Source organism: Phodopus roborovskii, unplaced genomic scaffold, assembly GCF_943737965.1.
Source record: "Phodopus roborovskii unplaced genomic scaffold, PHOROB, whole genome shotgun sequence".
NCBI classification, from domain to species: Eukaryota; Metazoa; Chordata; class Mammalia; order Rodentia; family Cricetidae; genus Phodopus; species Phodopus roborovskii.
The window spans coordinates 16791132-16817672 of NW_026126461.1; the positions used below are offsets into that span (position 1 = coordinate 16791132).

The 26541-nt window shown below is 48.1% G+C and overlaps 1 protein-coding gene across 1 annotated transcript in view; it reads left to right on the forward strand.

Annotated features, from left to right (window-relative positions):
• Nucleotides 1-26541, forward strand: part of Lama1 (laminin subunit alpha 1) — a 115144-nt gene that overhangs the window by 46523 nt on the left and 42080 nt on the right. Inside the window, exons 9-29 of the mRNA XM_051190903.1 lie at nucleotides 113-218; nucleotides 1026-1186; nucleotides 2236-2376; nucleotides 3926-4099; nucleotides 4988-5089; nucleotides 5389-5600; nucleotides 6334-6445; nucleotides 7421-7531; nucleotides 12851-12978; nucleotides 14063-14149; nucleotides 14979-15190; nucleotides 16937-17043; nucleotides 17336-17516; nucleotides 18195-18331; nucleotides 19332-19568; nucleotides 20611-20754; nucleotides 21593-21772; nucleotides 22579-22764; nucleotides 23213-23340; nucleotides 24440-24560; nucleotides 25618-25755. Coding sequence (XP_051046860.1) covers nucleotides 113-218; nucleotides 1026-1186; nucleotides 2236-2376; nucleotides 3926-4099; nucleotides 4988-5089; nucleotides 5389-5600; nucleotides 6334-6445; nucleotides 7421-7531; nucleotides 12851-12978; nucleotides 14063-14149; nucleotides 14979-15190; nucleotides 16937-17043; nucleotides 17336-17516; nucleotides 18195-18331; nucleotides 19332-19568; nucleotides 20611-20754; nucleotides 21593-21772; nucleotides 22579-22764; nucleotides 23213-23340; nucleotides 24440-24560; nucleotides 25618-25755 — 3105 coding nt within the window. The remainder of the gene's footprint in view (nucleotides 1-112; nucleotides 219-1025; nucleotides 1187-2235; nucleotides 2377-3925; nucleotides 4100-4987; nucleotides 5090-5388; nucleotides 5601-6333; nucleotides 6446-7420; nucleotides 7532-12850; nucleotides 12979-14062; nucleotides 14150-14978; nucleotides 15191-16936; nucleotides 17044-17335; nucleotides 17517-18194; nucleotides 18332-19331; nucleotides 19569-20610; nucleotides 20755-21592; nucleotides 21773-22578; nucleotides 22765-23212; nucleotides 23341-24439; nucleotides 24561-25617; nucleotides 25756-26541) is intronic.

Below are 26541 nucleotides of genomic sequence, written 5' to 3' on the forward strand. Positions count from 1 at the left end.
GCCCTGTTACACAAAATGTCTTCAATAGTCTCTCCTGGAACAGGAAGTTGTTATTTGAAGTCATGCCATTCATTATCCCTGCTGAGGTCATCCGGGACACTTCTGTTTTCAGGTGTCTCCTTACGAGGACCAGCCTTGCCGCCCCTGTGACTGTGACCCTGCGGGGTCCCTGAGTGCTGTCTGTATCAAGGATGACCTGCATTCTGACATAGCCAATGGTAAGAACTTGGTCTGTGATCGGCTGCGCAGTTGATCCAGGGTGTACACGTGGGCTGCCTGTGTTGGGTAGACTTGTAGACCTGCTTCCGGGGTATAGGGATTTCAGGATCTGCATTGATTCTTTTGTTCATCAAATATTTATTATCCTCCACATGCAAATTGAGCCATCTAATATGTGGGCCTTTGGGAGTCACGTCATTCTCTTACTCTGGGTCCAGGAGGTTCATGTGGTTGTGTGGGTGTCATGTGACTATTACAGGTCTTTCTGTTACAAGAAATTTTTTTTTTGGCTACATCTCGTGTTATATATTTAAGTTTTACCGGTTGATGAATGGCGATATGAAACCTGATATTTCTATTTACTGAGTCAGTCTAAAGCATTGGCTGCAGCTATGATGTGCCCATTTACCCATCATTAGTAGGTACACTTGAACTTATTCATCCCTCCCAGCTATTATAAATAACTCTTCTACAGGCATTCACGTAGTTACTTCCATGGCTGTGTTTTAATTTACTCTGGGCTCAGGAGTGAAGTTACAGTATTACTTGATCACCCTACCTGTGGGTTTTAATCTCAGTGTCTCTTTCCACACCAGCATGTAGCAAACTGTGGCTTCTAGGTCAATCTGCATACCGTTTTTATTTGCAGAGAGAGAGCTGTGGACATTTGCACATACACTTGCCTGTGTATCATCCATGGCCGCGTGAGGGCGGAGAGCGTGAGAGAGGTTGCAGCATGCACTTGCCAGCCCATGCTTTAAACCCAGAACTTTAAATTGAACCAGGGCTGCTGTTTTCTCCCCCAGGGAAGTGGCCGGGTCAGTGTCCATGTAAGGAAGGTTATGCAGGAGACAAATGTGACCGCTGCCAGTTTGGCTACCGGGGTTTCCCGAACTGTATCCCCTGTGACTGCAACACTGTTGGCAGCGTCAATGATGACCCATGCTCAGAGCCATGTCTTTGTAAGGTAAGTGTGGAAGTCAAAGAGGCTTGGAGGCTGTCCTGGGGACTCCCGTTCCACTGGATCACATGACCAGCCTCGAGCAGAGCAGGGAGGTTTCAGTAGATGCAGCGTGTCACGGCAAGTCGGTGTCCTTGGGTTCAGACAGGCACCTGGCTTCCTCTTTTGTGGCACATCTGGGTGAGGGCCATGCATTCCCAAGGCATTTCTGTGACTTCGTAGATGAAAAGCAACACTGCATGTCATTTCTTTGGCATTGGCTCAGTTCTGTGGCATTGCCTTCCAGCTTGGTATTTGGAGGAGAACCAGGTAAACGCTGAATTCCCCAGAACTCTAATGAAATGCAGATTGGTTATCTTGAATTTCTCTTAAACGGGAATTGTGTAACTGTAGGAATGCATATACGTGGTGCCCGAGGAGGGTCATATTTGGTCATAGGATATAAATAACCATTTCCCCGGAATTCATGCGATTTCCTGTTTGTACCTTATGTCTTATTCCCATGAATGCAGAGTCTTCAGTGAAAACAAGCTTGAGTATTTATAAGTAAAACAAATAACCATATAGCCCTCTTTAAACGCTAAAATGTTTGTACAATTAAGACATGGTGTATATGCCTGAAATCAGTGCCTAAAGCGGGCTTGATAAGTGGATGCCAGCCAGCCTGGGCTACACAGTATAAGACCTGTCTCAAATAGAAAAATATCAAATCTAAAACCGAACAAAATATGAATATAAGTAAACAAATAGCTTTGGTTTCATGAAAGATTTAAAACAACACAAAACTTATTTCCACGTAGTGACCCAGCCCTATCATCTGAGACGTGTTCTCCGTCACAGAGTCAGGCCAGGTGTTGTGGGCTCCCCATTCATAAACAGCTGCTTGAGCTGTTTATGGACTTCGGATATTTATTTAGTTGACTACTCATTGCCTGTCTTTGTGGACCTTCCCTTAACAGTGCCGTGTGCCATTTTCCTCTGTCTTTCTGGCTGCACGGTCTTGCCGGCTAATCCATTTCTTTCTTTCTTTCTTTTTTTTTTTTTAATAATTACAGAAAAACGTTGAAGGAAAGAACTGTGATCGCTGCAAGCCCGGGTTCTATAACTTGCAAGAGAGGAACCCCCAAGGCTGCTCTGAGTGCTTCTGCTTTGGCGTCTCCGATGTCTGTGACAGCCTCACGTGGTCCATCAGTCAGGTGGGCGACATTGCTAGTTGGTTAGTAAGTGTGTCATGGAGGCCATCTGTGCCTGCGTTAGGGCTCCAGGAGGCCAGCTTTCCCTAAAGCGCACTCTTCCGTTTGGAGAGGCTCCCACCCAAGGCAGCCCCTCCTGAAAACCCTGATAACATTGTCATTCTGATTCATGTGTTTATTTCCATATACATTTCGAAATAGTTGGCTGAAACGGTGTTGTAGAATGCCCCCCTTGTTTCCATTTCTTCTGCAGGACCCACTTGGGGTCACGGGAATCTTTCATTTCAAAGAGGCTTGGAGTGGGAGGCATTCCAGTGGTGGGAGTAGATTGGCCACACATGACCTGGAATTATAAGGATAAGGATAGGCAGGGTTTGGGCATTCTGGGGCCAGGAGTTTAATGTGTGATGGCTGGAGGTTGGGGAGGGGCTACTGGGCTATGTGCTTAGCCACTACTGACCATTGTGGTTGCCACTCTGGGGGGGGGTGTCCTCACCCCTGGGCAAGTCACACATTGGCAGTACAGGGTCTGAGTTTTTTTTTATACATTTTCCATCATTTGGCTATAAAGCAGGGCCAACAAAGAAAGGTAGTTAGAAATAGGAAGGTGTTATAAGTAGTTTTTTCCCTCGCTGGCCAGGTCCCACAGCCACGCCAGCCCCAAATAACACACACAGACTCTGTATTTGATATAACGCCGTTGGCGTTTCTAGTTTCTTATGGGCTAGCTCTGTCTTAAGTATTAACCCATTTCCATTAATCTAAGTACTTCCATGTGGTCTTATCTTCCCAGAGAGAGGGGCTGGTGTTCTTCTCTCCGTCCTCCATCTTGAATCTCCTCCTTCCTACTTCCTTTCTCCTCCTCGTCTCCTAGTCCCACCTATCTTGCTTTCCTATTGCCCAACAGTGCTTTATTCATTAACCAATAAGAGAAACACATTTACAAAATGACATCTCCCATCATCAAGGTGTTCTAATCATGACATTTATAGACTGAGCACCCCTCAGCTAAGACGCTGGGGAGCAGAGGCATTTGGGATTTTCCTTTTTGGAATATATATTTATTCATTCATATGTCATATAGTCCATATCCACATAGTCCCAACACAGGTTTCGTGTAATGTTTTGGGTGTACTGTTTTGTGACTAAAGTGAGGTCAGGTGTGAAGGTTTCCATTTGTGACTCTAGCAATTCTGGATTTGGGGACATTTGTGGATTAGGGATATTGAGCCTGTAGTAGTTTCTCTATTCTTATTTAAAAAATCTTAACTATGTAACCGCGATCCGCGGGGTTGTGTTCTTCAGTTGTATGTGACTGACGTGGGGTTGAGGTGTGTGCCACGTGCTCAGCTTTCCTGGATCCTCTGACGAGTAGGAAATCCCTCACTGTGTTTCAGTGACAACTGCCAGTCCTGTTAGCTCTGTCTTGAGCGTAAACTCGCTCCATCTGTCTCCTCCTTGCGAAGATATTTACACAGGACCGAGTGGGACCTAAGGTGACCTTTATAAAGGTCATATTCTAAATTTCTTAAATTTTTTTTTTTTTTTTAAGGTTACCGATATGTCAGGGTGGCTGGTCACTGACTTGATCAGCCCAAATATGATCCGGTCTCAGCAGGATGCCCTGGGTGGGCGCCATCAGATCAGCATCAACAACACAGCCGTCATGCAGAGGCTGAGGTCCACGTACTACTGGGCAGCCCCTGGGGCCTACCTCGGAAACAAGGTGCGTGAGGGCAGGAACAGTGTCCAGCTAGAGACCTCAGGCAGCACTGAAGACTTGAAGCACAAGTTTGCTAGTGCTTGCAGCCTTGCTGTAGACCACACTGGGCACTGAATCTCTTCGTCCCTTTTGGGTTCTGTGTTATGATATCCCATCATCCTCTGCTCTTTGCTTTGCTTCTGGATCCCCAGCAGTGGACAGTATGCATCTCATTTTTTTCACCGTGACTTTCCCACTTAAGCCCTGGGTCCTTGAATAGGTCAGACTTTTACGGAGTGTTAGCCGCATTCCCAATTTGCCCGGTTGCAGTGGACTCGGCACGGTGGCCCACAGCACAGTGCAGGACACCCAGGGAAAGGCTCCTACAGCCGAGTGTCTTCTCAGCAAACTGATGCTCACGTGGACATCACAAATGACCAAAATAATGACCATTTTAATTTAAAGAAAATAAAAAGACAGCGATCTATAGTGTCGATTGTTCAGAGAGTTGATTTGTAAGATTGGCCCTTCCTCTCATTGATGTTTGGTTATAACTCACCAATTACTTATGCCTCATCTCTCCAGATTCTGACTAACTAGTAAATACATCGGTGTGTGTGTGGGGGGGAGTCTGTTTAAGTCACTCTGGTTTGTTTTAAGCTAACCTTGTACCTTCACAATAGACTAATCTTGTAGCTTGTATGTGTCTAGTTAATTTTATTTTCTTCTAATTTGTATATACATCTGTGTGTGAATATATATATTCCTCATCGTGATCCTATACACTAACTAGTTTCTAATGTGCCTTGAGTGAACGTCCTCCCTTACCACCATCAGGATGGAGGTATCCAGGTGGATCCTAGCAACCATTTCCCCTGACTTAAGGCTCTCACACTCTCCTTACTCTTCCAGCTGACGGCATTTGGCGGGTTCCTGAAATACACCGTGTCTTACGACATCCCTGTGGAGACTGTCCACAGTAGCCTCGTGTCTCATGCTGACGTCATCATCAAGGTGACTGGTTTGCACTGGTTTATTGTAAAGCTTGGGGTCTGGTGGAGTGGCACACACATGAACGTGTGTGTGTGTGTGTGTGTGTTTGTGCACGCGTGCACACCATACATGCACAACTGCACATACACACACAAAATAAAAAAGAATACAGTTAACTAACTGCCCCTCTGGCAACTCTGGATTGGGTCATGTACTCCGCTACCTGATTGCTGTAAGAATTTGGTTGCCGGCTACAGATTTTTCATCTCTGGTCACCGAGTTGCATTACAAATGCCTTTCCTCCCAATTTTACATTCTAGGGGAATGGGCTTACTGTCAGCACACAGGCTGAGGGTCTGTCCTTGCAACCCTACGAGGAGTATTTCAACGTGGTTAGACTTGTGCCTGAGAACTTCCGGGACTTCAATACGGGAAGGGAGATTGACCGTGATGAGCTGATGACCGTCCTGGCCAATGTGACACACCTCCTGATCAGAGCCAACTATAACTCTGCTAGAATGGCCCTCTACAGGTATGCCCCGGAAGGAAGGAAAGCAGGCTCTACAGAGGGGCTACAGTCTTGTGTACTTCAAGGTTAAGATAAGTATGAGGGGCACAGTCAAAGGGAGAAGGTGTCGGAATTGCCTTCAGGCTTGTAATATTGAAGAATTGAGGCATGAGTAATGACAACCGAGGCTAGTAGGGAACAGGCGATTTCAGGTCCAGAAACCTTCAGGCTCAGTGTTTTCAAACAATGCTTACAGCGCCTGACCCATTTTGCCTCCCTGCCCTCCTCCCTCTCTCTGTCTCTGTCTCTCTCTCTCCTTCCTCCCTTCCTTCTCTCCCCCTCTCCCTTCATTCCTCCAATGCCAAGGGTTTTGCACAGTTGTTTGATCTTCTGAATCCATCCATCCTGGGTCATTTGAGGAGGTCTGCTTGTGGAAACCAAGTGTAAAAGTGGAAACTGCTAAAGTAAACCCGGTAAAACCCAGGAGAAAGTCACCTCACATTCATGCTGAGGCAGCTGGCCTTGGGGAGGTGCTCCGGTCAGAGTTTTCCCTTGGTGGTCTATGGGCAGTGGTGCTTCTTACAACCGACTGCTGGAACATTCCCACGGAATAATGGCAGCTGCCAGAGTGCCTGGCCCTCAAAGACACCACTGGCCCATTTCCTTAAACCAAACCTCTTAGGAACCTATCTTCAGTGACGTGTGGGATGTCTTCTGCAAGCATGAGAGATACATAACATCACTTGTCTGTTTGCAGGCTGGATTCTGTCTCTCTGGATGTAGCGAGCCCTAATGCCATAGACCTGGCAGTAGCCACTGATGTGGAACACTGCGAATGTCCCCAAGGCTACATGGGGACCTCCTGTGAGGTACTGCTGGCCTCTGCTAGGCTCCTCCTCTCTCTAGTTTCTGAAGGGGAAATGTGTGCTGGAGCTGATGTGGCTAACATTTACATTTTAACTTCAGAAAACTCCCACGTGGCTTCGACTTTATTAAATTATGGGACGGTCGGGCATCATATATTGTTTTAAAGGTGCATCCTGCTCTTGCAAAGGACCTGAGTTCAATTCCCAGAAGCCACATGTAGCATCGCATAACTGCCTGTATCTCCAGTTGCAGGGGTATCTGATGCCTTTGGTCTCTGCCACCACCTACCTGCGTGTGTGTGTGTGTGTTTGTGTGTGTGTGTACATGTACGCACATACATGTTCTCTCTCTCTCTCTCTGCATGCAAGTATTGATAATGACATCTGATGAGAACATCCTGTGTATTTAGCCCAGGTCTAAGTTCTTCCCATATTCTCCCTCACTATTCATGTGTCCTGACAAATAACTCTCATGTACGAGAAATCAGCTGTAGCTGGACTCGCCCATGTTCACTGGGTTTTGGGACTGATGTACACAGGCTCATACAAACACAAGAGGCTTAATTCGGCTGTGCCTCAGTAGCCACAAGGAACTGGGCTCAGGGTCCATGGGGAATATCCCAACTTGCCAATTGCATATAAAAGGTTTAAGTGGTTTACTCATCCACTGATACATTAGACAGATACTAAATATACTTGTGCTAAATGTGCTGCTCAGCTCAGTAGGTTTATGGAAGGGCTCCATGCCTCACAATTAAAATGGGAATGGTGTTAGGACAGGGAAATGCATCTCAGTTAAAATGTTTGTTAGTTAGAAAGGAGAAATATTTCCCGGCTTGTGGAAAATCAAGGGTTTCCGTTCTCAAGTGCATTTCAAAGAACACACACACACACACTCACACACTCACACACACACAGACAGACACACAGCCCAGCCCTGTTTCAGGAGCTGACTAGACTGGCTCCTTTCTCTTGCAGTCCTGCCTTCCTGGCTATTATCGAGTGGATGGGATACTCTTTGGAGGAATCTGTCAGCCCTGCGAATGCCATGGCCATGCATCGGAGTGTGACATTCATGGAATTTGCTTTGTGAGTTTTGACCCTGTGTGTCCCTCGCCCTAACTTACTGATTTGCCTTGTGTTGTGGGTAGTGACTCCCTACCTCGGCTCTGACTCAGTAGAGGCCAAATTCAAGTCGGTATCTTCAGATACCGTAACCCGCTCCACCCGTGGTTTTAGTATGAGTTCAGCATCTTTAACCTGAAAATCCGAATTATGAAGCTTGTGTTGGCCTGAGACCCCAGAGGAGAAGTCCCACATCCAATCTTTTGTGATGAATCAGTCAAAACACTCGCATACTAAAGTTACTGTATGTATTTTCAGGCCGTGTATAAAGGCACACACACAACATAAATTAATGTCATGTTTAGAGTTGGGTTTGGTCCTCAGGATACCACTAATGTATATATTGCACATATACATACAAGATGGATAACATGTATTATATGCAAATGTACATGCAAATACTAAAGACTTCAAAATTTACAAATCCGAAGTAGAGATAGAACAATACAAGACGATAAAAGTCACATTGTGCCGTATGGAAATTTAAAGTTAGTTCAGCTAAATTCTGCAGACAAGAGCCTCTTTCAGAAGCAGTGTGGGTTGGAACAGGGCTTAACAAATGCGCAGTTAATCTTGAGCGTGAGCTTTGGGGCCAGCACAGGGCAAGGCTTGTCTAAGTTCAACTAGGAATTCCTTCTTCCCTTCTGACTTTAGCGAGGCCGCCCTCACCCTCTGTGTTCAGATGGATTCACTGCTCAGGGAGAGTGTGAGCGTGAATACTAATAACCTGTGCTCTATTGTCTGGGCAAGGAGGCCCAGCCCCAGGTTCTTTAATAAGAAAGGTTGACCGAGTCACAGGGTTAAGGAAAAGTAATTGTTGGCCCCCTCGGACATCCTGGATTATGTGCTTTCTCTTTGTTCATTGAGAGAACCTTCCTTTGGTCTGTTTGTGTCTCTGTTCTGGAGGCTAAGCACACATGGGAACTGCGTGGGGTGTCATTTCTGGGTGTTTCTGTCCCTCTGGGATGGCTTTCCTTCAGAACCTGGCTCCGGTGTCTGCGGGAGGCTGTTGCTCATTTCACATGTCTTCTGTGTGTCTGCCAGCCCCCACCCACCCCGGGCCCCAGGCTTCCCGTCAGCCTTTGAGGATGCGTTTCTGGTAGGTAGAACAGTTAAAAAGACTCCTTGTGCTTCTAGTAATATATAGTCACTGAAATATCTACCAAGTGAGTTAGATGAGTATGGACTGCAGTCATCTGCTGAAGGCATTAGACACATAGGAACCTGTGCTAACCGGGTGCTAAGTGAGCCACATACATTTAGTGTGTATGGTAACTACTCTTTTATAACACACAATTTCTGGGGTTGTAACCACTTCTTAGAAACTGTTTTAGATTTAGAGGGAAGCCATAGCATACTAGAGAGTCCCTGAGTGTCCTTATTAGGGTTTCTATTGCTGTGAAGAGACTCCATGACCACAGCAACTCATATGAAGGAAAACATTTAATTGGGTCAGTCCGTTATCGTCATGGAAGGACATGGTGGCGTGTGGGCAGACGTGGTGCTGGAGATGGAGTTGAGAGTTCTACATCTATGGCTGGAGAGATGGCTCAGAGGTTAAGAGCACTGGCTGTTCTTCCAGAGGCCCCGAGTTCAACTCCCAGCAACCACATGGTGGCTCCCAATCACCTATAATGAGATCTGGTGCCCTCTTATGGCATGCAGGCGTATGTGCAGGCAGAATGCTGCATAAATATAAATAAATCTTGAAAAAAAGAGAATTCTACATCTTGATTTGCAGATAACTGGGAAGTGAACTGCATCACTGGGCTCAGCTTGAGCATAGGAGACCTCAAAGCCCCCCCCAGTGACACACTTCCTCCAATAAGGCCACACTTGCTAATAGTGCCACTCCTTATATACGGGGCCAATGACTTTCAAACTGCCGCACTTGGGGAACTTGGCCAGCGTCCTAGCACTAAAATCTCACATAACTATGATGTTTGCACTGGTACCACGCCATTCACCAAACCAGGCATTCTGTTCTGTTCCCGTCCATCTCCATTTCCTTGCCTGTCCATTCTCTTTTAGGATTAAAACCAAGAGTCCTCTGGCTTAGCAAAGGCTTGTATCCCTTGCTTCCTCTCTCCTGTGGTAGCTCACACTTTCTGGTGCTCTTCAAGAAGGCTAGACCCTCTGCAGAATGGCCTCAGCTAGGATTTGTCTCATATGATGCGTCCCTGTGAGTTTACTGGAATGGACATTGACACACAAGGCTGTGGAAATTATACACCTTCTCAGTGTCCAGGGGACCTTCTCAGAGCATCCAGGGGACCGTGACACACTGTATCTGCTTCTGAGGATGTCTGCCGGGGCCACCTAGATACGATAGTGTGTGTTAGCCTTTTCCACCACGTTACTATTTTCCCTTTTAGAAAGTAATGTTTATTTTTAAGAGAAATGGGTGGAAATAAATAAAACCTAGATGAGGGAATTCATAATCTTGCATAAGAGCAGAGGCTTCGCTTGGTGGTTGAGTTCTTGCCTCGGGCCCTCTTGTCTTATCTATTCCAATGAAAGGAGAAATTTCTCTTTCCAAGAGAGATGACATCTCTCACCTCTGGTATCCAGATCACCAGCAGCATCAGTACCTAGAGTGGCCCACCCCAAGGAAAAGATGAAACCTGTCCCTGGGGCTTTTCAACAGAGTTGCTTGGCAGTTTAGCCAAATAGAAGGAAAGTTCAACCTGGCCCTTGTATGAGACTCCACACTCCAGCGACTTGTGTGGACATAAAAACATAGTAAGAACTTCAAAGGCAATGAGAGAGTTTATGCCCAGCGAACGGCAACCCAGGGATGCAGACTTAGGTTACTCCAAATCCATACTCTAGCTTGGTAGTAGAAGTTTGTTTAGTCACAGAACGGAGTCTTACATTAAGGCCCTTTTCAAATCCGCTGGTATAGATGAGTGATAACTCAGTGGGGAATTCTCTGCCGTCTGCTGACCCTCTTAGATGTTTGATCGATGTAAGTTAGCAATCTCTTCAGTTGATTCATTCCAAAAGGTTTGACCTGTTAGCCGCCGGGGTGTTAGGTCAGACATAGACGTTGATAAGGAGTGGCTATTAAGGGAGCTGAAGATAACCGGAGATAAATCGTAATTAGGCCCTGGGCCTGCAACATTCCAACCTTCCCACAGCCATTGGTTCTTATCATGTAACCCTTGGAGAAGTTTCTTCCCTGAACTTTCGTTCAAGCGCATTCTAGACTAGCCCTTCCAAAACGCAGTTGCGTTTGTTTTGTACAACATGATTACTTCAAACGTGGCACCCTGCCAGGTGTCAACGCATTAAAAAATGCATTGGGGCAAATGATCAAAGCCAAGACCATGGGGGGAATGGGAACAAGACTAAGATTGCATCCCCAAATGCCTGAGAACCACACGGGCTGTGCCTGGGGGTTCGTTAGAAATGCAGGCTCAGGTCCCACCTCTGAAGACTGGATCCAAACCTACAGCTCACTGCAGTCTGAGTCCACATTTGAGTTAAGGCCCCCTGGCATAGGAGAACTCCTTCTAGAAAATCTGCTACAACTCTGGTGTAGGGCAGATGTGATACAAAGTGTTTATAGTTCAGACATTAAGTTACCACGGGGAGGAGTGTCTGCCTCAGGACTTGTAGGACTGTATGCAGTGCAGAAGTGAAAATGACCAAGTATATAAACTGAGTGGCTTCAAAGAGACGTCACGAGATAGCAAGCCCTGCGGGTATCAGCCTGGAGACCCAGTGCAAGGGGTGAGGAGAGGCTCGGGTGCCATACAATGCAGTGTGGGCACGTGAGGCAACCTCAAGGGAAAGCGGAATGTGAGGAAGCTTGTATGGAGCAGGCCCAGCAGCTCCTTGAAGCCTGAGCCTGAGCAGATGGCTGGCCCACCCTGCACCTGGCCTCTGGCCTTGCTCACCTGCCCTTCCCTGCCCTGCTCATCTCTCATCCGCAAGAGGAAAACGCCATTCCGTGAAGCTTTGTCCCATGCACAGTTACTCAAACATCATATAAAGTTGAGCCGCTAGATGTATATGGAACATAGATGAATTTTGTGCTCATGTGGGGTCCAGTCCCCATGATTCCTCTTAACGGGCATAGGCACACTCTAGAAGCCGAAGGCAGTCTGAGCTCTTCCTGCCCTATGCGTTTCTGATGCAGGATAATCCACAGGCCCACTGTAGCCTCAGCAATTATGGCAACCTCCCCGAGTCGTTCCTGCTGCTTGGCAGACTCTTTCCAAACCCTCGTTTCAAAGGAGAAGCTGCATGTGGACAGTCTGACTTGTGCCTTAATCTCTCTCTCTCTCTCTCTCTCTCTCTCTCTCTCTCTCTCTCTCTCTCTCTCTCTCTCTCTCTCTGTGTGTGTGTGGTTTCTGTGTTTACTGCTTGTCTGGCTCAGGTTTTGCTGACTTGGTGATAACTTGGGGTTTGCTAAGAGTCTAGACTTAATGTGTTTGTAGTTTTATCACCTGTTTTTAAAAGTCTTGATTTTGTAAATAACTTCAATCTTACCCCAAATTCATTTATTCAAGAACAGAAGAAATGACGCCTACCATTTACGCATTTGCTTTTACCCAGCTCAAGTCTGTCTCACTGTGCGGCGGTTACTGCTCTAGCCAATCAGACCTTTGGTCAAACTAGGGAGCACACTGAACGCACTAATGGCCGGTTTCATAAACCTTTCAGTGTGCATACCAAGAAAACAAGGAGCTTAGTGCAGTCATAATCCAGAGTGAGCTAACATTAATACTCGGCTTTTATAGTCTACCACCCATTTATTGGTTTTGTTTGTTTACACAGCTGTGCCCCCTAAGCATTTTCTTGACCTTCCACTCAGGTCAGATATTGAGTTGTTTTGTATGTTATGGCTCTTTAGGACCCATGAACCTGAGTATTTCCTCAGTCCTATTAAACAAGCAAACAGAAACACGGGTCTGCAGGTTACAGACCTGACTCACGGGTTAAAAAACACCTTCTGATCTTCCAGAGGTCTCAATTGAGTTCCCAGCAGGTGGCTCACAACGAAATTCAGCCCCGGGGGACCTGATGGCATTTTCTGATCTCCATACACACCTGCACACACGCGTGAATGTACCCACACACGGACATACACACATATATGCATAATTAAAAGTGTAAGACCTGTCGGTCTGGAAACAGGTAATTCTTCCGCTCTATCATTCAGCGCTCACATGCCTTATAGCCTTTTTTAACTTGAAATCCAGCGTGTTAGTGGATGAATCTGAAAACCCTTTCAGGGGGTCTGGACTGACTTACGCTTTCATGCATGTACCCTAGGCATGTGCACACAACACCACAGGGAGTCACTGTGAACAGTGCCTGCCCGGCTTCTACGGGACACCTGTACACGGGACGCCAGAGGACTGCCGGCCGTGTGCCTGCCCCCTCTCGATTGCTTCCAACAAGTAAGTCACAGCCTCTGCTAGCTGGTTCGGTCTGGTGCGGCCAGGTCCCTGGTGATGTGTGTTCTGAGGTTGCCAAGCAAGACCGTGCCTTGAGTGACGATTGATTCAGATGAGAGACGGAGAGGAAGAATGTTTTTCTTATTAAAAACACGGTGAATTTAATGATAAGAGGAGCTTCGCTTCACACTCTGGTATATCCACCAATTCTGTTCTAGACTCTGCCACTGCCATAAAAGTCTTGAAGCTGAGTAGCTTGGGAGGAAAAGACATATGTGAAGTTCGTTCTGGAGGCTCAAGGGCATGGCACCAGCTTCTTCTAAGAAGCTCATGTTGATGGTGTGGTAGTGGCAGGACCTGTGTGAGAGAGCCAGGTCACAGGGCAACCTCAATCCTTTCCAAACGTCCTAAACGCCACTTCTCAACATTACCAGTGTGAAGCAAACCAAATGTAGGAAACTCTGAGGGACATACGCAAGACATCCCCAAATGATGGTAGAGACAGTTAATCATTACTCATGATGAGACTGAGATATTGTCAGTCTTCATTATTCAGGCCCCTCCAGGACCTCATGGAGCTGTGTGTGTGTGTGTGTGTCTGTCTGTCTGTCTGTCTGTCTGTCTACCTGTCTGTCTCTATCATCCATGTATCTCTTTCTCTCTTGTCTCTCTGTATCTGTGTGTGTGTGTCTGTCTGTCTGTCTCTATCATCCATGTATCTCTTTCTCTCTTCTCTCTCTCTCTCTCTCTCTCTCTCTCTCTGTGTGTGTGTGTGTGTGTGTGTGTGTGTGTGTGTGTGTGTGTGTCCAGAGGGTTCACAGGCTTCATGGAGGAAACAAGGTTGAGCCAGGCAGTGAGGTTGACGCAATGAGTGGTTGGCACAGACAGTCAGGGTGGGAGATGTGTGTGTACTGTGAGCTGAAGGGCGGGCAGAGGGGGAGCAAGCAGTGGCGGACTCTGGGCTGCAGACTTAGAGAACGTGTTGACCATTGGCTGGGACAGATGTAGCCAAAAATAACGGTTTTTAAATATTTAGAAATGAGCAGTATCCACTGGAAACTCACATTCATTTAAAATGTTTTGACAGTTTCAGCCCTACCTGCCACCTCACTGATGGAGAGAACGTGCTCTGTGACCAGTGTGCCCCGGGTTACTCAGGACCCTGGTGTGAGAGGTACCTACTTTGTGGCACTCCAACCCCCAGTTTCACAAAGCAGCACTAGCCATTTCAAACATCCAGCACCAAGTGTATACTTTCTTCTTAAGCATCTGCAAATCTTCAGTGTCAAATTGACACATGGCAGTTGTCCAGACCCTGAAGATACGATGTGATAATTCAGTGTATGTATACAATGTGTAGTGGTGGACACTAAAAATATGTAACTCTCGGTGTGGTCTTGGCATCTTGGTACATGACTGTTATTTCATAAGGTCATGGAGGAAAGTAGTGTTGTGCCCACTGAGAAAACAATATTCCACCTCCTGGAACACATCTGTGTTCAAAGACTTATGTAGGAGGGGATGGGCGTGTGTATGTGTGTGGAGGGGGGTGTCTGTAGTTACGGCCATCGTGTGTCTGAGTATTCAGTCACCCGGGCAATAGTGAGGGTGTGGGGTGGTTTAAGAGTCATTCTCTGGCACCCAAAGCCAACCTTGTGTTTTCCCATGTGCAAGCCTTGGTGGCTGCCTGTGGTTCAGTCTCTCCAGAGTTGGGCTATGCCCTGAGTGGCCAGGAGCAGGTCAGAATTGGCCTCGAACATGGGTGCACATCATCCTGGGTCTATTCCTGCTTTGGATCTGCTCCCTTTTCACAACGGCCGAGGGAGATTTGTGAGCGATGACTGAGTATTGTGAGCGATGACTGGATAGACACCTCTTTCCCACTGCAAATCTTAAGGGAAAGATCCAGTCTGATTTATTAGCCACCCAGGGCGTCCCTGGCTAGAGGGGTAATGTCTTGAGCCATCTGATTCATCAGATCCTGCTTTCCATCCTGGATACAGATGTGCAGACGGTTACTATGGAAACCCAGCAGTGCCAGGGGGATCGTGTGTGCCGTGCAACTGCAGTGGCAATGTTGACCCTTTGGAGGCTGGCCACTGCGACTCTGTCACGGGGGAATGCCTGAAGTGCTTGTGGAACACAGATGGCGCCCACTGTGAGAGATGTGCAGACGGCTTCTACGGAGACGCCGTGACAGCCAAAAATTGCCAAGGTGAGTATGTGAGCAGTGTGGTCACAGCTGTCACATATCGCCACATAAATCTCTCAGCGTTCATTGAAAGGACTCAGCCTGGAGGAGACCTTATCTTGGATGCGTCCTGTGCACTGACGGTGGGTCTCCCATTGGTCAGATGTAGTCCTGGCACTCAGCTCCCTCCCTCTGTGCTCCACAGTGGCTTCAGTAGCTGGCATTAGCTGTGTCTCTGAAGGTCAGTTCAGAAGTCTAGAGAATACATGGCCTTCACGACCAGGGATGAGGTTTCCTAAAGCATGGCGGTGGTGTACCCTGGTGGTCTGCCCATGCTCTGCCTGATCCCGATTTGCTAAATTCTTTTTGGAGCCTTGAACTCAGGGATGCTATAAAACCACTCACTGAGACAGCCGGTTCGTATGCCTAAAGTGATCCATCCAGCTTTGGGGCTGATTAATGCTGGAGCCCTCAGCATTTGTATTGATCAGAAAACTCTTTATTGTCTAGAGTTTTGACCATGCGTACGAAGTGCTTTGATCAAATCCGCCGCACTCCCTCGCCTCCGGATCCTCCCATTTCCTTACCACATTGGCCTCACAACTTCACACACTCTGTTTTTAAACCCACAGAGTCCGTTTAGTGCTGGTACTATGCGGATGGATTTGGGCCATGTACCGAAGCCAGTGCAAAGGGGGCTGTATCTCTGAAGCACCCTAACCTGCTAGTAGCCATCCCTTACCAATAGCTCCTCGGTGTCATGAGTCCCCACCCCGGTTCCTGCTGCAGTTTCTGCCGGCTTGACCTCGTGCAGATCTTGGTTTGCACAGTCTTAAGGAAGAGACGAATGAATGAATAATAATGCCATTTATGTATTTTGATGATTCCAGTTAAGTGTTGGTCTTACATTACAGCATAGAGACAGGGTGGTGCCAGCCGTGCAGAGAAGGATGTAGGCACACTATAGGGGATGAAATCAGCGGCTGTGGCCCACCAATCCGAGCTTCAGTGGCATGGACACCTGGATTTAAGATTCAGGGAGTCTGAAGAAAGCCCCCGGAAGATGAGCACTAAACCTCTGCTCACAGACTTTAACATTTATGGTGTCCTAGAGCCTTTGAAAAGTGACACGTTAGGAAAAAAAGGGTCCAGGAGGAGACAAAGTAAGAGACGAGGTTGATGGGTCTCCTAGGAGAAGGGAGGATGGGGAAGGGGAGGACTAGTGGTACACAGATGTGCCTTCAGAAGGATGGGTCAGGTGGGAGAATGGGAGAGGCTGGGGGGCGGGGCTCAAACACATCCATAGAGTGCATAGATAGAGCACATGTATCTCTGTGTTGACGGAGGGGGTGAGGAAAGGCTGGGGGTTAGGAGCAAGCTACAGAACGAAAGAGTAATTCCGTCCTTTCTAAAGAGCAGCAGGGAATGGGGGAACAGGGTTGCAGTTTCTCAGGATCTCAGGCAAAGCTGTGGCATCGCCCTCGCACACCAAGGAAAACCGACTCTTCGGTGAGGTGGGGTTAGCCAAGAAGCCGATCCCAGCCCTGTCTCGGGCTCTCAAGTGTCCTGTGTCCATGGTCAACGTCCCATGCCACTGCCGTGGTTGCTTCTCAAACTGGCTGGGCTCTCACTGTCTGTATGCTAGCTCTGTTGGATGTTGAATGTTTAAGCCTTTTCCCTCGGGAATTAAAAGGATTTTGCTCTAACCATAGTATACTTTAAAAAAAAAAAAGTAATAAAAACGAGCATTACGTGTCTTGTGTGCCCTAGCTTGTAACTGTCATGAAAACGGCTCCCTTTCTGGCGTGTGCCATCTGGAGACCGGGCTGTGTGACTGCAGACCTCAAGTGACAGGCCAGCGGTGTGACCAGTGTCTGGTAAGACATTTACCGACCATTGCAGGCTATTCGATTGCTTGCCAGTGTTGTGTGATTGACACTTAACCTGGGTACAGGGGAACTTGAATTCCTGGGGTACGAGCTCGCTCTGGGACAGTCTGCAGCCTGTTCCGAACCTTTTCATGTAGAGAGCATGCGTGCAGCGTGCTCAGGGGCAGTCACGTTCCAAACAGGGTGATGATTCCATGGGAACACCTTGTGTGTGTGACTTGGAGGATACTGCAGTGTGCTTGTGAGCCACTAACCCATGATCCTTCCTCTTGCAACACAGCCTGGCTACTACGGGCTGGACACAGGGCGGGGCTGTGTGTCCTGTAACTGCAGCACGGAGGGCTCCACATCAGACAGCTGCACAGAGGACGGCCAGTGCTACTGTGTACCAGGCGTCGCTGGGGGAAAGTGTGACAGGTGTTCACACGGCTTCTATGGGTACCACGATGGTGGCTGCACACGTAAGCACTCGAGTTCCTCGTGTCCCCATTAAAAAAAAAAAACCTTCTCTGTGACCTTCCTTGATGTCAGAGAAAGTTCTGTGAGGATTCGTTACTTTCTGTTCTTAGGTTCAAGCATTTGCTCCTGGGTCCCCACATACTCGTTGTGTGAACTTTGCCTTAGTTTTTGAGACCCTGATTGCAGCCCACATCCATCCATCAATGCCTGTACGCACTGAGGGCCACACCCAACACACCGGTTGGCCGATGATGAGAACCTGATGACATTAGAGCCATGGTTCTCAACTTTCCTAATGCCGCCGCCCTTTAGTACAATCCCTCGGGTTAATTAGTCCATCGCTCCTTCATAACTGCAACTTCCTACTGTTATGAACTGTAAAGATCTGACAGGCAACACTGTAAAAGGGTTGCTTGACCCCAAAGGGGTCACGACCCCACAAGTTGAGAACCACCGGATTAGAGCGCTCTGTTCTTCTGGCCATCAAGGCATGTTTGCCCCACTTCTACCACTACGAGGGCCTCTCGGGCGTGGACGGCAGCTTCGTCGGGAGATAGGAAGGGGTCTCGGGATGATTGCATCTCTTCACACAGTGGTTCTGAGCACTGATAAAAGAGGGGTCCCTTTGCGCGGTCTCCCGTCGGACATCTAACTGTGCTGCGACGCTTCTTCCATCTTAGCCTGTGACTGTGAACACACTCAGAACAACTGCGACCCCGATTCTGGAGAGTGCCTCTGTCCTCCTCACACCCAGGGTCTGAAGTGTGAGGAATGTGAGGAGGCACACTGGAACCTGGACCCGGAGCGGGGATGCCAGGTGGGTGCCGCCACCATGCCAGGATGAGAGCATACTCGGAGCAAACTTCCTTGAATCCAGTGACTTGATTTTAAGCAGTTAAATATGTCCATAGTTCATCTTTAAAAACCAGTACAGGTTGGTGCACTGGTAACGCACCCCTAGTCCCAGTTACTTGGGAGGCTGAGGCAGGGGGATGGTTTGAGCCTAGTTACAGGATAGCCTGGGACACTAGGCTAGGGAGACCCCCATAACGGGCTCAGGAATAATGCAGGAGAACACATCTTTCAAATTCCTTATTTTGGGTTTTCTTCTGTATCTATCTATCTATCTATCTATCTATCTATCTATCTATCTATCTAGGCAATACCTAGATATCTGTTTATGTAAAGGGGAATATTTATATTTATATCTATCTATAGTAGATATATAGGCAATATCCATTTTTATCTGTTGATCTACCTATAATATCTATAGAAATGTAGATATATAGATAGAGATGTTGATAGATATAGATACTACCTTTAAAAAAATGTTTTAGTCTAGTCTATATTCTATTTTCCAGTGGAGTTGTAAGTAGTTTCATTAGCGGATTACGTTGAATTTGAGGGCTACAGTTTTCTGTAAATAATTTTCTTAGGATTGAATAAGGTGTAGTTTGGGTTTTAGAGTACTGAGGCCATTGTTTGGCCTGTAAAGTCATCCTGTTGACTTGATAGCACCATTAGATTCAATTCTAGCTCAGTTTTCATGCATTGTCCACATGCCCCTAATGTACACACGTGCCCTGCAGTAATACCTCCTGTCCCATTGGTCTGGCCGAATGGCTCCGGGTAGGAACGGCCAGAGTCAGAGTCAGCTTATATGAACTGTACATCGCATGGTCCTTTTCTGGTATCTCAGTTTGTGTACTTTCTGAGGACGTAGTTTCTGCCTTTGTATTAGTTGTTTCACCTCTCTCTCTCTCTCTCTCTCTCTCTCTCTCTCTCTCTCTCTCTCTCTCTCTCTCTCTCTGTCTCAGGCTTGCAACTGCAGCATCACTGGCTCCACGGGTCCCCAGTGTGATGTCCTCTCTGGCCAGTGTCACTGCAAAGAAGGTTTTGGTGGGCAGAGCTGCCGTCAGTGCTCCTTGGGGTTCAGGAGGTTTCCCGACTGTGTCCCCTGTCACTGCGACCCGAGGGGGACAGTGGCAGACAGCTGTGACCTGGCGCAGGGTCTCTGCAGCTGCACGGAGGACAGTGGCTCCTGTTCCTGCAAGGTACTTGCTGTGGACCCTCGAGCCTCTGCTTTTGTCCCCTGGCCTCCTCATTCCCCCTCCTGGGCTTCTGCCTCTTGACGTTGGATTCCGGTGACTGGATGAATCGTTTCAAACTCTCCCTCCAACAGTTTCGTACTTTAATGTGTGACGTCAGAGTCTCCGTGTTCTCTCCTGAGCCGATGGTGGAAGATGCTTAGACTAGAGTTTTTACCCCTTCCAAGTGTCTGGTGACTGAGCATCTCTGAACACGGCTTGCTAGCATGCGTTCACGGACAGAGCAGCCATTCATTCTTGAAATAAAGTAGCTAAGGGCTTTTGGGAAGATTTGGGACTTTGGTAGCTATGCTCTTGGATAGCTTATTATTATATATTACATACATAACGTGTAATATGTATGTAATATAAAATATGTATGTAATACATAATATAGAAAATATAATTATGTATAATATATAATAACATATACGTAAAGGGAAATGATGTATACTATTCACCCACGAGGTAAGAATTTAATGTCACTTTGAGTCGCACATGTGTCTGTTGACTTTCCCATCATGCTTTGCTGTGAGGTCATTACCACCTTCCCTGGTCCTCTCTGCAAGGAGGATGGGGTGGCAGCCTGATGCTGGAGAGTTGGTGTGGGGCTGGAGGTGATGAACAAAGAGTCACCAAGGCACATTTTGTGTCTTTCCATGTGTGCTAGCAAGAGTGCTCTCTCCAGTCAGTCAGAGCACCAGGGGCCTGCCTGGACTGTCTTCCCTTAGCCTGGGGCTCCAGCTGGAGGCCCTCAGGGTTAACTGGGAGCCACTGGAGATTCTCATTAGGGAATATTTTGTTTCCGGTCCCTTCCACCCCAGTGTTGATCCTCAGTCATACTTGGGGAGCTCTGCTGTTTGTTACAAACTTCACTTAGAGGCGTGGCCACAGAGGGTCGGGTTTAGCAATGCTTGTAGGTCAGTGTGTTTTATTCGTTTGTATCTGTGTATATGTGAAAGCGCATCTCTTCTTTTTCGGGCATTAATCTCTTTGCTTTCACCTTTAGGAGAATGTCCAGGGACTTCGGTGCAGTGAGTGCCAAGCTGGCACCTTTGCCTTGCAAACTGACAACCCCCTGGGCTGCAGCCCCTGTTTCTGCTTTGGCCTGTCACAGCTCTGCTCAGAGTTGGAGGGTTATGTGAGGGCCCAGGTAAGTCCTGTACACACAGTAGAAAGGGTTTTTGCCTGTGGGAGAAGTCAGGTGGGCATTGGGAGGGAGCGAAGATATCAGGAATTGTAGGACCGTGATTTGCTTGGTACACAGTCAGAGTGTGTGTTCAGAGCACTTCTGCCATTTAGTGACGCAAACAGCAGAAAGCTTTCAATGCCTGCCTTCAGCTGATCCATGGAAGGCTTCTTCCTGGATGGAAGGAACAACTGTAACATCTCCGAGGTGTACCTCCTGTCATTGACAGTTGCTCCAAGGTCACAATAGCTGGAACCTAATCAAGTGTCTCAGGTCATCCTGATCAGACATGCAATCTAAAGGAAAAGTCTTTTACTCTCTGACCTTAAAATGAATCTCTTTTGTCTGGGGGCCACTGAGGGATCTAATAGATTAAATCTGGGTTCTTAAAGCGTGTGTGTGTGTGTGTGTGTGCGCGCGTGCGTGCTTGTGTGCATGCGTGTGTGTGCACACATGTGTGTGCGCGCGTGTGTGTGTGATGGGATACACACATGTGTGTACAGAAGCCATCAGGGAGGTGTTGAGTATTCCTGCTTCCTTACTTTCCACTTGTCTTATCCCCCGGAGCCTGTGTCTTTCACTAGACTTGGAGTTGGCTGGCAACCTGCAAGCCACAGCTCTGCTTCTTTCTCTGTTACCCCGTAGTGCTGGGGTTATGTGTACACATGCAGCAGCCTCATCCTGAGTTTTACATGGGAGCTGGTACATCATGGGTCATCATGCTTACTACACAGCAGGCGTTGTTACCCACTGAGTTATGGGTACTTGACCTGAAGCCCGTCTTTTTCCTTTCCATGCCTAGGTAACGCTAGCCTCCGATCAGCCCCTCCTGCCTGTGGTTTCACAGAGCAACCTCAAGGGCACGGTTGAAGGTGTGCATTTCCAGGCCCCTGACACCTTGCTGGATGCAGAAGCTGTCCGCCAGCACATCCATGCAGAGCCATTTTACTGGCGGCTGCCAAAGCAGTTTGAGGGGGATCAGGTGAGCACACATCAGCCTCTCCCACTGCCCTCCCAGAGAGAGGTCAGAGAGGGCTGCCTCTGGCCACCACTAAAGGACCTGGCTACTTAATCGTGCTTCAGAGTGAGGCTGGAGACAACCAGCACTGTAAAAATCCCTGCAAAGGTTTGGATCTTCAAATGTTTGAGTTTTGACATTTTTACAGTTTCCTTAATTCACGTTATACAGTTTCTTCTTTCTAAAGCGGTAATTCAAGGAGTCCATACTGTAGTTACTAGTGGCAGCTGAATGTAATCCTCAGTGCTAGGCCTGCCCTGGGGACCCCTCCAGAGACAGCAGCCTCCTGTGAAAGGGTTACAGAAGGCTTTCAGAGCCATTTCTTGTCAGTCTCTCTGATCTCGGTATCGATCTGGTTTTTCTGGTATAGGCTCAGTGTGTTAGTCCAGGCTAGCCTCAAATTTTCCATCCTCCTGCCTCAGTATCCTGAGTGCTAGGGTTACTGATCCTCTCTACCAGGTGGACTCACTTTGATCTTGAAACTTTAGAAATCCAACCCCCCCCCAGTGGTCCTGTGGATATGGATGATTTTAATTCAAAAGAGCCTGAAACTAATTAGAGTCCTTGCAACAGTGGTGTCTTCCCATACCACCTTTGGTGGAATGGCTGGAAAGCATAGCCTGGCTCGCTCTCATAGACCATTAGTGAGCAGTTTGGGCTGATCCCAGACCACATGTTTGTAATTGGATACATTGTAACGTGTAAATGCCTTTAGAGTAATGGCAAGCTTTCCAGAGAACAAGAGTTAACAGGACTTTGTCCTTTGGCAGCTCTTGGCCTATGGTGGGAAACTGCGATACAATGTGGCTTTCTACTCTACACACGGAACCGGCACATCCAATTACGAGCCTCAGGTTCTCCTCAAAGGAGGTCGGGGGAGGAAACACGTCATTTACATGGATGCCCCGGCACCAGAGAATGGAGTGAGACAGGATTACGAAGTACAGATGAGAGAGGTGACGTGTGGGGTTGGTTTGGTTGTTCCACATGCATGACAGAGCGGGAAGGCTCTGGGCTCTAACCTGCAGGGGGTGGGCTTCACATGCGGTAGTCAGGTAGTCATTTCTTGCCCATCGTGGCTTTGCGGTCCATGGCTTTGGATATTCAAATTCAACTGAAGTCCAGACGTATTAAATGGAAACTTCCAGAAATAAGCCTTAAGCTTTAAATGGTCACTGGAGGAAATCGTATGCCTTTCTGCTCTGTCCAGCCCCAAGATGTGTATCATCACTTTATCATGTTCTCCTCGTAAAGCCACCTGCCCCTCAGGTCACAGCAGATCTCTGTCAGTTCATCAAGGCTGATGTGTGATGCTTATGAAAGAGTTGCGTCCTGTTTTTTTAAGGCTCTGTGTCTGTGATGATTTGAACTCTGAATTTAACTGGACATGTTTCTCATCCGCAGGAGTTTTGGAAGTATTTTAACTCCGTGTCTGAAGAACATGTTACGCACTCTGATTTCATGTCTGTTCTTAGCAATATTGAATATCTCCTCATCAAGGCCTCTTATGGCCAAGGGTTACAGCAAAGCAGGTAACTGGAACCCTCTGGAGCGGCGGTGCTCAACCTCCCCATGCTGCCACCCTTTAATGCAGTTCCCCGTGTTGTGGTGACCCCCAACCATGACATTATATCCGTTGCTACTTCATGTCGTTTTGAAAGCTCCCTACCCTCCCCAGTCAGCGCCACCAGCAGGCGACCAAGGGTTCAGATACCAAGCCTGTGGGGGATAGTTCCCATCTCAACCCCAACACACACAGCACATTCTCAGATGAAGAGGTTTGAGTCTGTGCTTGGCTGTCTTCATCAGACTCGAGCTGCTCACCTCCTGGCAGGCAGGAGGTGGAGAGCAAGTGGTGGGGGGAGCTGGGCAGGAAACGTCCCCCTCAAAGGCATGGCTTCAGATGGGGGCCCTGTCAGGGACCTCTGAGCTTGGGGGGGCACTCCATCCAGACGAACGGGTATAATAATGGAGTTGTGTGAACTACAGGTCATCCACTTGGCATAGCAACAGGGCTTAATAGAAGTCAAACATGGTGGACTCTTAGATGAAATAAAACATTTCCTCTTTTTTAAATAAAAGCCACTTAGACCCCTGAAAGGCACACTGTCCTTTTTCTTTCTTTTCTTCCTTCCTTCCTTTCTTCCTCTCTCTCTTTCTTTTTTCCTCTCCCTTTCTCCTCTCTCTCCCTCTCTTCTTCTCTTTCCTCCCTCTCTCTCCTTCTCTTTTTCTTCTTCCTCTCTCTTTATCCCTTTTTCTCTCCCTCTCTTCCTCTCTCTTCCTTCCTCTCTCCCTCTCTTCCTCTCTTTCCTTCCTCTCTCTCCCTCTCTGTCTTTTTCCTCTCTTTTTCTTCTTCCTCTCTCTCTCCCTTTTCTTCTTTCGTAGCTGTGTGTAAGGGCAGTGCCACCTAATAGCCCACGAGGAAGTATACCACGAGTGTTGAAGGTGTTGTGACATGCTGGCTGTGGCCCTTTTCTCTGACCACACCCTGCTGCATGCTCATGCACTGCGACTGTGAGCAGGGTGAGTCTCAGGCTCAGCACAGACTCGAATGTCGAGCCGTGGGCAGTGTTTCTAGGCGTTCCTCACTTGTGGATGTCTCTTCTCCCACTTCTCACAACGGTGGCTCAGGATTGCCAATATTTCCATGGAGGTTGGCCGGAAGGCTGGAGAGCTGCCCTCTGCTGGAGAGGCCGCATCCGCGTTAGAGCACTGCGTCTGCCCTCCTGGCGCCACTGGATTCTCCTGCCAGGTAGGGAGCCTGGGGATCGCATCTGTCTCTCGGCTTCAGACGAAGTGTGCTAGTCCATAGCAGTCCTGCACGGGGAGCCGGACGCATGGGCAGCAACAGTGTCACTTTTTAGTGCCCTTTGGAGTGTTAGATAGTATTTAAATAGACGTAAATTCCGATTTATTGTCTCCGCCGACTTGTAAGTGTGGAAGTCAGCAGCATCGAGTGCATTCGTCCTGGGGATATAATTGTTCTTCAGAACGTTCCTTCTCGTACCAGACCAAGGCCTCACCTGTGCAGACGCCCCCTGCCCCACTCCAGCCCCTTATCAGCTATTCGGTCTGTGTCTGCCTCTCACTGTTCCAAGTTCCCGTATGAGTGGAACCCTGCAGGGCATCTACTTTTGTGACTTGCTGGAATTTCTTCTTCCTTTTAGAGGCCGAGTACTGTGTACTGTGCTGTTACTTGGACATGTTCACTTTGCTCACCTGTTCATTTCTCTGTGGGGCGTGGCTTGCTTTTGTGGATAGTGCTGTGAGGAGGAGACTGTGTGTCTTTCCCAGTTATTTGTGTCGTTCTCCTGACTCTACCAGAAGTAGACGTGTCCGTCATGGCTAGTGTCCTTTTAATTTTAGAGGACTCTGCACACTGCCTTTTCTCCGTACCGGCTGTGCGCGAGCACCCACTTCCCTCCCCCGCCCAATGCTTGCTGTGCTTGCGGTTATGATCAGAAGCCTGGTTTTTGTGGAGAGCTGAGGCTCTTGTTTCCGTTGGCGGGAGTGTTTTGGGACAGTGTTTCACTCGGAAGCCTAGGCTAGCTTAACACTCACTCTGTAGCCTAGGCTGAACTGAAGGTCACAGAGTCCTTCTGCCTCAGTTTCCCCAGCCGCTGGGGTCCTGGGTCTAAGCCACCGTGTCCCACCGTTAGTGGGGACTTGATTTGCATTTCTTCCTGATAGTGGCGTCACACTTCTCAACATTGCTTGCTCGTTAGCCCCCTGACTTGGCTGAGGAATGTCTGCCCCGTGCCCAGATTTTAACCAGCATCTACTTCCCTGTCCCCTTTGCCTCCCTTTAGGACTGTGCTCCTGGGTACCACAGAGGGAAGCTCCCAGAAAGTAGTGGCCGCGGGCCCCACCCTCTGCTGGCTCCTTGTGTACCCTGCAGCTGCAACAACCACAGTGATGTCTGTGACCCCGAAACTGGGCAGTGTCTGGTAGGTGCTCGTGTGGGAACTGAGCCAAGTGTGCACTAGGTTGTCAGCATGACTTCAAAGAGGGTCAGGAACCAGCAGGTCCTTGCCAAGTGGCTGCCACCATCTCAGTCTAGAAGACACTGGAATCTCTTCCCCACATCACCGGGAAACCTCAGTAAGGGTTCCTTGATTCCCTGCCACTCTCTGGGGGAGCGCATTCCATAGGGTAGGCTGGCAGCCCCCAGGAGCTCGACTCCATGGTCTGTTAGGGGAAGTGCTTCATGCTGGGTTTGACCATCAACAGCGAGAAACCCTGGAGCTGCTTCCATCCCATCTCCATATCTAGTACCTGGTCCTGTCTGTGTGTTGCTTGATGCTGACATGTGTAAGGAGTAAAGTTTTTCCTCCTGCTGCTGGTCTGGTCCCGCCGCCGCGCCAGCCCCAATTAACACACAGAGACTCTGTATTTGATATAATGCTGTTGGACAGTTACTAGTTTCCCATCAGCTAGCTCTGTCTTAATTCTACCCATTTCTGTTAATCTAATGTTTCCACGTGCTTTCGTCTTATCGGGGAATGGGGCCTATGTCTGGTCTCTGTCTGGTCTCCCCAGGCTCTTCATGCTGACTCCTCCTTCCTACTTCCTCCTTCCTCCCTGTCTCCTAGTCCCTCCCATCTTCCTTTCCCATTGGCCAACAGTGCTTTATTCATTAACCAGTATGAGAATCATATTTACAGAATGCCGTCTCCCATCAGACATGAGTATTTACTACAACTTACTTTTGAAGATACTGCAATTAGTCCTTC